The 15391-nt window shown below is 43.1% G+C and overlaps 1 protein-coding gene across 1 annotated transcript; it reads left to right on the forward strand.

Moving 5' to 3' along the window:
• Nucleotides 1-11947: 11947 nt before the first annotated feature.
• Nucleotides 11948-12662, forward strand: LOC306894916 (stonustoxin subunit alpha; the record flags this gene model as incomplete). Its single annotated transcript, XM_079457755.1, is given in 3 exon segments — nucleotides 11948-12220; nucleotides 12222-12362; nucleotides 12366-12662. Coding segments are annotated over 3 exon segments (711 nt in total).
• Nucleotides 12663-15391: the final 2729 nt, after the last annotated feature.

Consider the following 15391-nt stretch of genomic DNA (forward strand, 5'->3'; position numbering starts at 1 on the left):
TGAAAATTCTGTCCTAATTTCATTTCATTTCATATGTTGAAGAATGTTGGTAACTGAACACCGGCAGTACCCATTCACTTCTATTGTATAGACACAAAGCAAGTGTAAATCAATGGGTACTTTCATTGTTCGGTTATCAACATTCTTCTAAATATCTTGTTTTGTGATCTGCAAGAAAGAAAATTATAAATGATTTCTGTTATGATCCTTCGGTCATGATTGCTTTACGTGTCAATGCGCAAGTTTAATCATAAATCCCTTTAATATTCATCGTTTATACCGTCAAAATGTGAATCTCTCTCTCTCTCTCTCTCTCTCTCTCTCTCTCTCTCTCTCTCTCTCTCTCTCTCTCTCTCTCTCTCCCTCTCCCTCTCCCTCTCCCCCTCTCCTGCTTGGACAACCTATGCCCTCTTGCATCTGGACCAGCCCGTGCATCCCTGTCTGCCCCCTGGTTATCGGATGTACCTACTGGATCCCATCCCCACCAATTTCCTCCAGGCCATCTCTCCAACGGTTGTGCCTGCTCTGACCCACATCATCAACTCTTCGCTCACCACTGGGACATTTCCCACAGCGTTCAAAGAGGCCCGCATTACACCGCTTCTGAAGAAACCCACCCTGGACACTACAATGCTAGAAAACTACAGGCCTGTTTCCCTTCTTCCCTTCATTGCCAAAGCCCTGGAGCGAGTTGTGTTCAACCAGCTCTCCTCCTTTCTCATGCAAAACAACCTCCTGGACACCAATCAGTCTGGTTTCAAGACCGGTCATTCCACAGAGACTGCACTGCTCTCAGTCATCGAAGCCCTGAGACTGGCAAAAGCATCATCCATGTCATCTGTGCTCATCTTACTGGATCTGTCTGCTGCTTTTGACACTGTGAATCATCACATCCTCCTGGCTTCTCTCAGTGCTATGGGAGTCTCTGGAATGGTATTGCAATGGTTTGAGTCCTACCTCTCGGGTAGGTCATTCAGAGTATCCTGGAGAGATGAGGTCTCTGCGTCCCAACAGCTCAACACGGGGGTCCCACAGGGCTCAGTGCTTGGACCGCTACTCTTCTCCATTTACATGACATCCCTCGGCTCCGTCATTCAGAAGCATGGCTTCTCCTATCACTGCTTTGAGGATGACACACAACTCTACTTGTCATTTCAACCGGACGATCCGACGGTCTCTGCTCGCATCGCGGCATGCCTGAGTGACATCTCGCTTTGGATGAAGGATCATCACCTGCAGCTGAAACTTGCAACAACGGAAGTGTGCGTTTCCCCTTCCTCTCCCCTGTAAAACGCGCTCTTGCTCTCTCTCCAGTTTTAGCACCAACACTCTCTCTCTCACTCTCTCTCGCTCTCTCTTTCTCCAGTATCTCAAAACTGCTCCGTCTCACAGCTAATATTACAACATCAAAATCATATCTTGGTTCTAACAAACTGCAAACCTATGTTTCTCACATACTGATCCGAATCAAAGCAACCTCGTCGGGGGTGATTTTAGACAACCTTTCAATAAAAACAGTGGAAAAATAATTGCACATCTCAGAGCGATCTTCAACCAATCACAATAGAGCATTTAACAGCCCAGGTATTATGATTTTTTAAATGGTCTAGAATAGATTTATAAAGCAAGTGTTAAAACTGAAACGCTCACATGTTCAGAACTAAAGGCTCTAAGGTCCTCTGATCTGTGGAAACGTAACCTCACTTCCTCTTTGTCTTTTTTATTTAAAAATAAAAAATGTGTTTTAAAATCTGATTCTGTGTCACAAGACAGAAACAGCCTTTTTATACCTTTAAGGTTATTCTTTTGTCTGCTCGTGGGATTTGTGTTTTGCATCTCAACACATAAGTGTTATGATCTAGTCTTTCTCCTTTTCCTGTGCTTCCCTCTCCTGATCACACTCGGTATTTTACACACACACCTACTTAACGCACGCACTCATCACACACTCTCCTCCAGCTGTCTCTTGTTTCCCCCTGCCTTCCGCCTGATTTCGCGCACCTGTACTCTCTTCCCGGTAATTACACTGGCTACTTCTTTCCTCTCTTTTCTCTATCTCTTTGTCAGATCGTTTTGTTTTTCTCCAATGAAAGGAGTTACTCTGCCCTAGCTCTCCTGTCATCCCGGGTATTGTAGTGTTGCAGATATTGCTATTTTGCTCTAACCTGTGTTCTCCATGTCTGCTTAGTGCTACGGCTGTTTTTTGCCGTTGCCGTTTCGAGGTTCCGCTGACCACCCGCTGCGTCATCTCCCGAGGGACTAAGTTTTCAGTGGTTCTTGCTTCCCCCGTCTACGGACGCTGTTCCGGGTGCTTTCTGTTGATTATTCTACGGGAGGATATCTGTTTTGTCCGCCCCTGCGGGAGGCTTTCTGTTTTGTCTACCACTGCGGGAGATTCCCTTGTTTTCCCATTAAAGACTTTATTGACTGTTATTCGCTTTTGGGTTTTCTCTATCCATATAACAGTACGATCTGACCACGATGGACCCAGCGAACGAGAATCCTTACCAGGTTGCGATGGAACGTCAGGGAGCTCTGCTGGGCAAGCATGAGGAGGAGCTGACAACCACGAGACGTGTCGTAGAGTCCCTGGCGGAGCAGATGTCCGAACTTTCCACGCAGTTTCTTCGCCTGCGTCACGAGTCGTCCTCCACTCCCAGGCCGATCGATTCTCCAGAGCCCCGGATTAATAATCCACCGTGCTATTCGGGTGAGCCCACTCAATGCCGCTCGTTTTTGACACAGTGTGAGGTCATTTTTTCTCTTCAACCCTCTACCTACGCTAGGGACCATGCCCGAGTCGCCTATGTGATCTCACTTCTCGCCGGACGGGCTCGTCAGTGGGGTGCGGCCAACTGGGAGGCGGAGGCGGACTTCATGTCCCAATTTTCCCGATTCAAGGAGGAGATGATTCGTGTATTTGACCGCTCTGCGCACGGCGTGGAGGCCTCTCGCTTACTCTCAGCTCTTTGCCAGGGAGGGAGCTCTGTTGCCGATTTTTCTATTGAGTTCCGCACCTTAGCAACCACTTGCGGCTGGAATGAGCCTGCGCTGGTAGCGCGTTTCCTAGAGGGACTCAACGCGGACGTGAAGGATGAGATTCTGGCCAGGGAGATTCCTAGCCGTCTTGATCCGCTCATTGATCTCGCCAGCCGCATTGAGAAGCGCTTTGATCTGCGCCGGCGAGTCAGGAACTCCGAAGCTGCTCATTATTCTCCACCCCGTTCCTCGTCATCATCCTTCGATCGCTCAGCCTCAGTCGCCGATGCTGCCTCCGAACCCATGCAGCTGGGGGGCTTACGCATTTCTGCCAAGGAACGAGAACGGAGGATGAGTAACCGTTTGTGTCTTTATTGTGGCTCCGATAAGCATTTCGTCTCAACGTGTCCGGTAAAAGCCAACGCTCGCCGGTTGTAGGAGGGAAACTGGTGAGCACTACTTCTCTGGTCCCTCCGCTTAAGTCCTGTACTACCATTCCGGTTCACCTGCACTGGTCGGGTTCTACTGTTTCTACCAGGGCTATGATCGACTCTGGGGCCGAAGGGAATTTCATCGACGAGGCATGGGCTCTCGAACGGGGTATTCCCCTTATCGATCTTAAGGAGGCCACTCCCCTTTTTGCCCTAGATGGTAGTTCCCTTCCCAATGTGTGCCGAGAGACTATTCCCCTTTCCCTCACGGTCTCTGGGAATCACCGTGAGACCATTTCCTTTTTAATTTTTCATTCCCCTTTTACTCCCATTGTTTTAGGTTTTCCCTGGTTAGTTCAGCACAATCCCCAGATAAACTGGCTTAAGGGCACAATCTTATCATGGAACCTGTCGTGTCATGTAAAGTGTTTAGTATCTGCCATTCCCCCTGTCTCCTCTGTCTCTGTGTTTCAGGAGGAGCCTGGTGATTTGACCGGAGTCCCGGAGTTGTATCACGATCTGCGGGCGGTGTTCAGTCGTTCCCGGGCCACTTCGCTTCCTCCTCACCGTCCGTATGACTGCAGTATCGACCTTTTGCCTGGTGCTGCGCCACCCCGCGGGAGGCTTTTCTCCTTGTCTATTCCGGAGCGAAAGGCTCTCGAGAATTACCTCTCCGAAGCCCTCGAGGCTGGCACGATTGTTCCCTCCTCCTCTCCTGCTGGGGCAGGCTTCTTCTTTGTGAAAAAGAAGGATGGATCTCTGCGTCCCTGTATTGATTATAGGGGGCTTAATGACATAACTGTCAAGAATCGATATCCTTTGCCACTTATGTCATCGGCCTTTGAGATCTTACAGGGAGCAAGGTTTTTCACAAAGCTAGACCTGCGTAACGCCTACCATTTGGTACGCATAAAGGAGGGGGACGAGTGGAAGACCGCCTTCAATACGCCCCTCGGGCATTTCGAATACCGGGTCCTTCCTTTTGGGCTTGTTAACGCTCCCGCTGTTTTTCAGGCTCTCGTAAACGACGTTCTGCGCGATATGCTCAACATATTTGTTTTTGTTTACTTGGACGACATTCTGATTTTTTCACCCTCTCTCCAGGTGCACATTCAGCATGTGCGACGCGTCCTCCAGCGTCTTTTGGAGAATCGTCTCTTCGTTAAAGCGGAGAAATGTTCGTTTCATGCGCATTCGGTAACCTTTCTCGGGTCCGTTATCTCGGCGGAGGGGATTAGTATGGACCCCGCTAAGGTCCAAGCGGTCACTAATTGGCCCGTGCCTGACTCTCGCACGGCTCTCCAGCGTTTTCTTGGCTTTGCGAATTTTTATCGCCGGTTTATTCGAGGGTTTGGTCAGGTGGCCGCTCCGTTAACCGCTCTTACCTCGCCCAAGTCTTATTTCGTTTGGTCCGACTCCGCTCAGAGGGCTTTTGACATCCTTAAGTCGCGGTTTACTACGGCGCCCATCTTAGCCACTCCCGACAGTTCAAGGCAATTCATTGTCGAGGTCGATGCCTCAGAGGTGGGCGTTGGGGCTATTCTTTCCCAGCGCTCAGCCTCTGATGGCAAGGTTCACCCATGCGCTTACTTCTCGCACCGTCTCTCACCCCCCGAGCGGAACTACGATGTCGGCGACCGTGAATTGCTCGCCGTCCGTCTGGCTTTAGGAGAGTGGCGGCACTGGTTGGAGGGTGCGTCGGTTCCGTTTATTGTTTGGACCGACCACCGTAACCTTGAATACATTCGTTCCGCCAAGCGTCTGAACGCGCGACAGGCTCGGTGGGCGCTATTCTTTGCTCGGTTCGAATTTACCATTTCCTTTCGACCGGGGTCTAAGAATGTTAAGCCCGACGCGCTTTCCCGTCTCTTTGATTCCTCGGCGATCCCCTCGACCCAGGAGGCTATAATACCCCCTGCACGTGTGGTTGGGGCGACTGTTTGGGGAATAGAGAGGCTGGTAAGACGCGCGCTCGCTCATTCCATCATTCCACGATGCTGCCCTAAGAATTTGCTTTTTGTTCCAGTATCCGCTCGTCGAGCCGTCCTCCAGTGGGGACACTCCTCCAAGTTGGCAGCCCATCCCGGCGTTAGGGGCACCCTCGCCTCGGTTCGCCAGCGCTTCTGGTGGCCCTCCCGCGAGAGGGACATTCGTCGCTTTATTGCCGCCTGCGCCGTTTGCGCCCAAACTAAGTCTGGTCATACCTCCCCGGCTGGCCTTCTTAGACCTCTGCCCGTTCCGTCACGTCCCTGGTCACACATAGCTCTCGATTTTATAACGGGTCTGCCGTCGTCGGCCGGCAATACAGTTATATTGACGGTCGTCGATCGCTTCTCTAAGGCGGCACATTTCATTCCGCTTTCGAAACTCCCTTCCGCCAAGGAGACGGCTCAGATAATGGTGGATCACGTCTTCAAACTACATGGTCTCCCCTCGGATGCAGTTTCTGACAGGGGTCCCCAATTCGCCTCCCAGTTTTGGAGGGAGTTTTGCCGTCTTATCGGTGCCTCTGCCAGTCTCTCGTCCGGGTTTCACCCTCAGACCAATGGTCAGGCCGAACGCGCTAATCAAAGTGTCGGTCGCATACTGCGCAGCCTCGCTTTTCGGAATCCCGCGTCTTGGTCCGAGCAGCTTCCCTGGGCGGAATACGCCCACAATTCCCTTCCCTCCTCGGCCACTGGTCTCTCTCCCTTTCAATGCTGCCTTGGGTACCAACCACCCCTTTTTACCGCTCAAGATTCGGACTCGACCGTTCCGTCTGTTCAGGCGTTTATCCGACGTTGCAAGCGTACCTGGAGTAGGGTGAGATCAGCGCTTAGCCGCTCAAGGACGCAGATGTGCGTCACCGCTAATAGGCGTCGCGTTAAGAGCCCCCGCTACCGTTGTGGCCAAAAGGTGTGGCTTTCCACCCAGAATCTCCCCCTTCAGTCCGTTTCACGAAAGTTAGCCCCTCGGTTTATCGGTCCCTTTCGTGTCACCAAGGTCGTCAGTCCTGTCTCAGTCAAACTAAGATTGCCCCTTACTCTCCGTCGCGTCCATCCCGTCTTTCATGTCTCCTGCGTCAAGCCCGTAGTATCCGCCCCTCCGCGTCCGTCTCACCCCCCTGTCTTAGTCGAGGGCGCCCCTGTCTACAGGGTTCGCAAGCTACTGGACGTTCGCCGTCGAGGTCGCGGTTGCCAGTATTTGGTGGACTGGGAGGGGTATGGTCCTGAGGAGAGAAGTTGGGTTCCTTCTCGGGACGTCCTGGACCGCTCGCTTGTCGATGATTTCCTCCGCTCTCGCCAGTCCTCCTCCTCGGGAGCGCCGGGTGGCGCTCGTTGAGGGGGGAGTCTGTTATGATCTAGTCTTTCTCCTTTTCCTGTGCTTCCCTCTCCTGATCACACTCGGTATTTTACACACACACCTACTTAACGCACGCACTCATCACACACTCTCCTCCAGCTGTCTCTTGTTTCCCCCTGCCTTCCGCCTGATTTCGCGCACCTGTACTCTCTTCCCGGTAATTACACTGGCTACTTCTTTCCTCTCTTTTCTCTATCTCTTTGTCAGATCGTTTTGTTTTTCTCCAATGAAAGGAGTTACTCTGCCCTAGCTCTCCTGTCATCCCGGGTATTGTAGTGTTGCAGATATTGCTATTTTGCTCTAACCTGTGTTCTCCATGTCTGCTTAGTGCTACGGCTGTTTTTTGCCATTGCCGTTTCGAGGTTCCGCTGACCACCCGCTGCGTCATCTCCCGAGGGACTAAGTTTTCAGTGGTTCTTGCTTCCCCCGTCTACGGACGCTGTTCCGGGTGCTTTCTGTTGATTATTCTACGGGAGGATATCTGTTTTGTCCGCCCCTGCGGGAGGCTTTCTGTTTTGTCTACCACTGCGGGAGATTCCCTTGTTTTCCCATTAAAGACTTTATTGACTGTTATTCGCTTTTGGGTTTTCTCTATCCATATAACAATAAGCACTACTCTCTGTTAAAGCAATGTAATAATATAAATTTGTTAAAGTTTTTCATGTGTAAGTCTGTGTGAAATACCCCAATAAAGAAAATACACTCACATATACACATCTGTTTAAACAGCGTTTAAACTTCCTGGGTTAAAACATTTGTTGCACACCCGGTAAATATATACACTTATGTTTGCCAATTTCATCATATTGTGTTAGTAGTTGCATGTTGTCAAGCTTAACAAGTCCACCCTGTCATAGTGAAATAATAATTCATATAAATACCTTCCTGAAATTCAAAATATATATTTTACACAGGGCACAGTCAGCCTCAATATGAATCCCTTTGCTAGGTACACCATGTCTTCATTAAATGCTAACTTTATCCAAAAATGTCCACCTTGTCATTGTCAACCCTGTCACCAAAAATATAATTTAATATTAAATACCACATAACAACAGTTAATTTACACAACACATAATAGAACTGTAGATGTTATACATGGGAGGATGATATGAACTTTTTTGCCCCTGTGCGAAAAAATTACAAAACTTGCCCCTTATGACCTGCTTAAATTAGGTTAAAGCCTGGTTGTCAAGTTACTTTCTAAATTTGAATGCAAGCAAAACTGAACTTGTTTGTATGGAGGGCCTGCTATACGTGACTTGACTAGGTGAGCTGACCCTTTAATGAAATTGGGCCTCATCTCTAACAAATATTTGAGGCAGCCAACAAATATTTAAGCCAGGCAACAGCTGTACCATTTGAGACAACTGAGGAAATTAAGGATCTTGAAAACTTTCTTTTCGGCTAGCATTGAAAGTACATATGAAGAGTTTGGTTCCAATATTAGATAAAATAAATTAAATCACGTTTTTTATTGTACAAAATAAATCAATATATAAGTTGGTTTGTTTTGATTCAAGCCATAATAACAAAAAATACGGCTTAATAACACAATAAATCACATGATTTGGAACCATTTTGGAACCCAACTATTCAAATATATACACTCTCATCGTGGTATGGAAACTGTTCTGCCCAAGACCAAAAGGCCTGCAGAGAGTGGTGCGCTTAGCTGAGTGCATCTCTGGTTCTACATCCACAAAAGGCGATGCAAAGTCAGGGCTGCCAAAATCATTAGACTCCACACACCCTGCAAATTCTCTTCTGTCTACTGCAGTCTGGTAGACGTTTCCGCATTCCGACTGTTGGCCAAAACAGAGAGGCTCAAGAAAAGCTCCTAATATGGACACATCCCACACTGCAATGCATTTACACTTACATTTATTCATTTGGCAGACGCTTTTATCCAAAGCGACTTACAAGTAGTTTTTTGTTTGTTACAGTGGCACATTACTGCAGAGCAATCAGGGGTAAGGTGCCTTGCTCAAGGGCCCCTCAGTCATGACTGAGATTAGAACCGGCAACCTTCTGATCACGAGCCCAACATAATACTGTAATATTGAACATTTGATTGCCATCTTCTGTCTACCTCAACACTGATCACTTATTTAAACCTATGCTTATCATAAAAGAAAAAACTTTAAGCTTCTTATAATTTTCCTTTATATATTTTCTAAATAGTCTTTGGAGGATACCAGATTAACATTTCACTGCAAGATCTGGAATCTTGAATCATTAAAACCAGCTCATGTACCTAAATATTGTCGGTGAAAGCATGTTTTTTGAAGCGGTTATGGGGATACTTAAAAAGGGTACTGTTTTAAAACATAATTCAGATCATGAGTTTAAAAAGATGGATCACATACAGTTACTGTACAGAGATGCTGGAAAAGCAATGATTGTGCACGATCTGGAAGATTTTATTAAAGATCAGTGTGTCTTTAAAGGCTCTGGACAAACAAGACACGTAAGAAGAAATATAAAAAACATAAAAACAGACATAGTAACATAACATAGCATGCAGAATCAGGTTTATGAACACTCATGAACTATAGAACTGAAAGACGAAAACTCAATTGTTGAATGTAATAATATTTCTTAAAAAAAAATATGAATCCAAAATATAAAGCCAATGCTTACATTCTTTTCCATGCATGCACAGACTTCTTCAAAATTCGACTTGAATTTCTCATACAGTTATTCTTAATGTTGTTATTTAGAAATTATCCACATCTAAGGTGTAAACGGCACTCTGCTATGCATACTGTCCACATTACCATCTCGGTTGTGCATCGTTTTTTAATAATTCAATGTCCTGTCATTTATCACCTACTGTAGTAAGTGAGAAGTGTCAGTATGAAATATGACTGTTTAATAAAGAAAAAATGTTTCCTGCAGGAAACATGATAAATAAAAAATGTATCATGATAAATAAAAAATACTTTCTGTATTTTTAACTATACTTTTTATAACAGTCCAATGAAAATATACTATAATTTACTATTCATTGAGACTATCATATACTTTATTGCATATTTTAAAAAGAAAATTGCACCACCTTTAACATATATATTAATAAAATGCCCTTTTAAACCTTTAACATATTTTAAAACAATTGTGATTTAGTCAATTTTCTAAAAACTGGTTTGAACTTTATTTGTAAATATATTTGATGAATTATTTATGTAAGCTCAAAATTAATATTGTAACAATGTCCATGGAAAATCCTATTTTAAAAATTCATGACACTCTTAAAAATAAAGCTGCTTAAAAGGATCTTCACAGCGATGCCATCGAAGAACCATTTTGGGTTCCACAAAGAACCATTCAGTCAGAGGTTCTTTAAAGAACCATCTCTTTCCAAATTTTTTGTAATTTGAAGAACCTCTTTTCATTCTTCAGATGTTAAAGGTACTTTATGGATCCGAACGGTTCTTCTATGGCATCGAAGAACCTTTTGAAGCAGCTTTTTTTTTAAGAATGTACTTAATGTCATGTTGTTGTTATTAAAATTTATTTCAGAGGGTGTCAAAATGAATCACAAATATATTTTGGTAGTGTACAAATGTCTACTCTTGTAATTATGATATAAGTGTATATGTACAATATGTCTTATCATAAATTACCCATGTAATGAAAATAAATAGAACTTATTAGATTGATAAATACAATGACCAGTAGGTATCCATGTTATGTGGAGACCACGTCACAACAACATTACCCTTGGAATTAATTAACAAAGTAATTTAAGGACATGGCCACAATGTTTCTGGAACTCTACCAAAAAAGAGGTGGTCACAAAGCGATGCTCTCCTGTTGTCTTTTCATCGTCATCGTGTGTAAGATTTATTCTCATCTGCAGGATGATCACCTGGAAAAGACAAGAACGGTTAAGTTGTTTTTCATCAACATTGGGACTTGCATTGATATATACTCACCTGCATACCTGTTGATCTCACTGTATATATTTACTAAACTGGATATTGTGGATACTCCCTGTCTGTGTTCTTATGTGTGATAGCAGATGACCTGTAATGAACGACTAGAGAGTCAAATGCAGGATGCAAATATAATTTATTAGCACTCTGGCAAAACCCAAACAACCACCGAAGTGGAGAGCAATATAGAACAGTCAGATACACAGTAACAATGAGATGGTTCGAACGCTCGACTGATGCCTGGGTAGATGCTGTGTAAGGATGATCCAGGGTAAGGAAAAGACTGACCCGTATCCGCAAAAGTTCGGAAACACCCTGCGAGCCTTTAGGTGTGTGGCAAGGGATTGCTCTCAATGAACACAGTCACTTTGGTCAATAATCCACCGGCAGAGTTCACTCGCCAGTAGGTGGCAATTCATCCACAAGGCACATGTTCACAAGACAGACGCGAAATAATCCATCAACAAGAGTTAATTAGTCAGAAAGCGTAATTGATCCAGAAGGCAGATGTTCACAAGACTAAGAAGAGCAGAAGAAGGGGTATAAGGGGTATGTCCCCTCTAGTAAAATGATGGGTTACCACAGAAATTTTCCAATGGATGATAAATTGCTCTTTTTTTTAGAATCATGGAATCACGGCCAATTGAAGTGGCAGCTCTTGGAAGACCTCTGTATCCTGGTATGCTTTACGACTGCCGCAATGATGCATTCATTCCATGTAGTGTTAATACATGGAACACTACATGGAATGAATATTCCAAATATTCCAAATATTTTTATATTAAATGCTTTTTAATTCCATTTTTGTACTACGTTTTAGGTCACCAATTTACTTTGCCTGCACTCTAAAAATGCGGGGTTATTTTCAAGAGGGATAAACCCAGCCATTGGGTTACATTAACCCAGAAAATGTATATGACCCAGCAATGGGTTAAAACAACCTAGCAGAGCATTAATCACAACCCAATTGTTGGGTTCATCCCTTTTTGTGAGAACCCAACATTTTGTGAAACCTATTCAAACTCACACTCTTGCATTTTAAGTAAAAAATTAAAATAATGCACACACATTTGAAATCTGTGTTCAACATTGTTACCAATTGAAAGGACCAATGTGTCGTTTTTGGGAGGATCTACTGACAGAAATGCAATCAAATTTACATAGCTAGATGTAGCTAAAAATTACACGAGGGTCCTTTAAGAGCGACTCCTTGAGACATCTTGGAGATTCACAAAAAACCCCTTTAATGCCACCATGCAATGGTTAGATGACGCAAAGTCTGAACTTGACCTCTTGAGTTCCTACACCAAATCTCTGAAGGGGATCAAAGCTGTAGACGCAGATGGTCTGAGCACCATTCTCCTTAATCCTGAAATTGATTTTGTGGTGTGCTTGACCTTTACGTCACTGAGGTATGAAGACCATTATCTTTCAACCCTAAAAGAGTTCCTGGAATCTGAGGAGTTTAAGAAGCTTGAAGGAAACCAAAATTTTCTTTCTGTGGAATCTGAGCCAAAGTGGTTCAATTTATGCAGATGTCATCACAAATATGAGAGAGGCCTTATCTCTCTACAAAATATTCTCTGAGGCCAATAAAGAGGACAAGAAAATGTGCTTTATCATTTCTGCCATCTCCAATTCCTCCAGCGGAGGCTCCTCCATCTATCTGTAGGAACGAGGCAAACTGACAGACAAACAGTTTCAGCCTGTGTCCAAGCCACCCGGACCTGTCTACCTGAAACTGCAGGAGTCTCAAAATGGAGAAACCGCACAGTACAGTGTTGAATACAGACCAGAAGACAAAGAAAAGTGGTTTATCACAAACACAGCCTATGAAGATTTTACTCTGACTGGACTGGAGTCTGATAAGAAGTATTTGATGCGTTACACGATAGTGGGCAGAGTGGGAGTGAGTGGAGCCAGTGATACTGTCTCTCTATATTTAGGTAAATTTGATCTGCACTCTTAAGTTACTATAAACATTTCCTCAAAAATATTTTGATGTATTTTATATTTATATATTGCCCGACGGGAGGTGGTGCATTCTGCTTTATCAGTTATTCAGAGAACACTATTCAGAAGATTTGCATTACGTATAACAAGGTTAGTGAAGATTTTTTTAATTCTGTTAAAAAATGTGTAATGTATGTGAACATGTTTTCACATTTCATTACATAAAATACTTTCTCTGTTCCCCAGGTTTCTATGTTCCCTCTGATACCCAACTTCGTCTGTACCTTTAACAACTTTTAACAATGGCAATATGATTACCGTTGGTGGAGCACCAGAAAAAGATCATGTAGAATGGGTCTTTGAGAAAGATGAGAAAACTCTCGCTGCAAGGCTGTGGCCAAATGTTAGCAATGACAGGGTGGCAGGTTTGGAATTTGAGGTTGCAAAAAGTGATGGTGAAAGAAGAACATTCTCTGTCAAAAGTCTACTGCTTGGTCAGCCTGTGAGTCTTGATGTGAAGTCAGGAAGATGTTATGGCATTATAGGGAGAAGTGGAACGCAAATTGATGCTCTGGGCTTTTACTTTATTTAAATATCTTCAGTTTGCAGTGTTGCAGGCAGTATCCAAATTACAAAATGTCTCTCATTTGCAGAGGTTTCATCAGCAGTTATATTAAATAGGCTTTATTTTCAAAGATTAAAATGTTAAAATTGAGTATCAGATTTGTTCAGTTTGATCAGTTAGAATACTTCTTATTTTCTAGTTTATTGGGATATTAATAAGCAAGTACTCTAAGACAAAAAGGATGTGTTCATATTTGCCATGTTTTGTTGAATTAAAATGAATTTAGCTCCTCCATCTGCTGCTCAATAGTGATGCACTCAAAACCCACCTCCATCCCCAACTCCTTCACATCTGAATGAATCTACTGGGTCATCTTAACTGCATCCCATTATGCATTCTGAATTTTGTTTATTTTCACTTCTTGACAGGTTTGATCCTTTTTTAGAAGATCTACTTTTAGTATATATATATATATATATATATATATATATATATATATATATGTATATACATTTAGTTTTCTTGGCCAGGTCCAAAAGAATTAAAAGAACCAAATATGAACACATCCTAAATGTTAACGTGTTAAACAAATGATTCAATCAATAAGCTGTTTACTTGGGGATAATCATTTCATGGGGCTTATCATTTTCATTCTGAACACGCTGTTTTTTATTGTATGTATTTCATTAGCTTGTGTAAGTACAACCATTAAATTGTCATGATTCTGCTGCATCATGTCATGTTTCTCTTAGTATAGTGGCAGGATCATGACAGAACCTCATGTTTAATGTGGAGAGATTCAATTATAATTATTGCCTTACATACTCTCTCTCTGGTCTCGTCTTTGTTCCCATCCTCTCGTTACCCTCGTTATTGATCAATGCCCTTCACCTGTTCCCCTCTTGATCTGGTCCCTTATTTAATGCCCTTGTGTATTCTGTCTTGTGCTGGTTCATTGTGGTTATGTGGTGAGTCCATGTGTCTAGTCTAGTCTAGTCTAGTCTAGTCTAGTCTAGTCTAGTCTAGTCTAGTCTAGTCTAGTCTAGTCTAGTCTAGTCTAGTCTAGTCTAGTCTAGTCTAGTCTTAGTTCTTGTTTTGAGTTTATTTTAAGTCTTTGTGTAGTACAGTATAGTGTAGTTAGTCTTAGTCATGTTATGTATCCATGTTTTCTTATGTTACCCCCACGTGGGTCTTTGTTTTATTATTTATTAAATTATCTGTTAACCCCTTACCCGCTGTCTGCGCTTGGGTCCTCTGTCCATGTCTCACCCCACGTTCATGACATTAAATGTTAATGTACAATAAAGAACTTGATATACAAAATATTTTAAAGATGAACTTGTTCTTTATGTGATGTTTTATACCAGTTCTAATCATGTTATAGATTTTACCAGAAACAGAACAGAGAATTCGGTATTATTAGAAAATTGGCAAAGATTTGCATCACCCTGAATGACAAAATTTCTATTTAAGCTTACAGTGTACCGAAAGCTATCAACTGGCCACAAATATCACGACATCGAATGAAAAAACTAACAGTACCTTAGGTTACCACACTGTGAATGTGTGAAATATTCAAATATTTATCAAACATTAATAAGCCGTAAACTCACCTTGCAGCAGCACCGTACAGCCTTCAGGGTACCTTCTAATGCTGTTGTTAATCCTGATACATTGAGTGTCATTGGAACAAATGTCACTTGTTATAGAGAAACAATAAAAACAGCCATAACATATAAACTGTTTTATATTGTTAATACATTTCACTTCCGTACAAAACCTATTGCTGACAAATGGGTAAAGCGTAGTTTTAAGAATGTTGGCACAGAATCGAGATTTAAAAGTGTGATCCTTAAATAGAGTTAAATTAGGTTTTTGTGGCCATTTGCTGAGGAAGAGTGAGTAAAAAATGTTTTGAAGAGTGAGTAAGGAAATGGATAAACCTAGAAAAACCTTTTTGTTTTATTAGTTGAATTATGCTCAAATTGTAAAAAAAAGTAAATGTATTTTGCTGCAAATATTCTTGCTGATAAAAATAGCTTAAACATTCAAGTGTTTCCAAATTCTTGCATTCAACTGTATTTTTACTAAAACGTTTGAATTCATACTGATATTCAGTTCAAGGCCCAGGGCCAGATTATACAATGGGCATTATGGGCAACAGCCCAGGGACCCATGCG

Source organism: Barbatula barbatula, assembly GCF_947034865.1.
Source record: "Barbatula barbatula genome assembly, chromosome: 5".
NCBI classification, from domain to species: domain Eukaryota; kingdom Metazoa; phylum Chordata; class Actinopteri; order Cypriniformes; family Nemacheilidae; genus Barbatula; species Barbatula barbatula.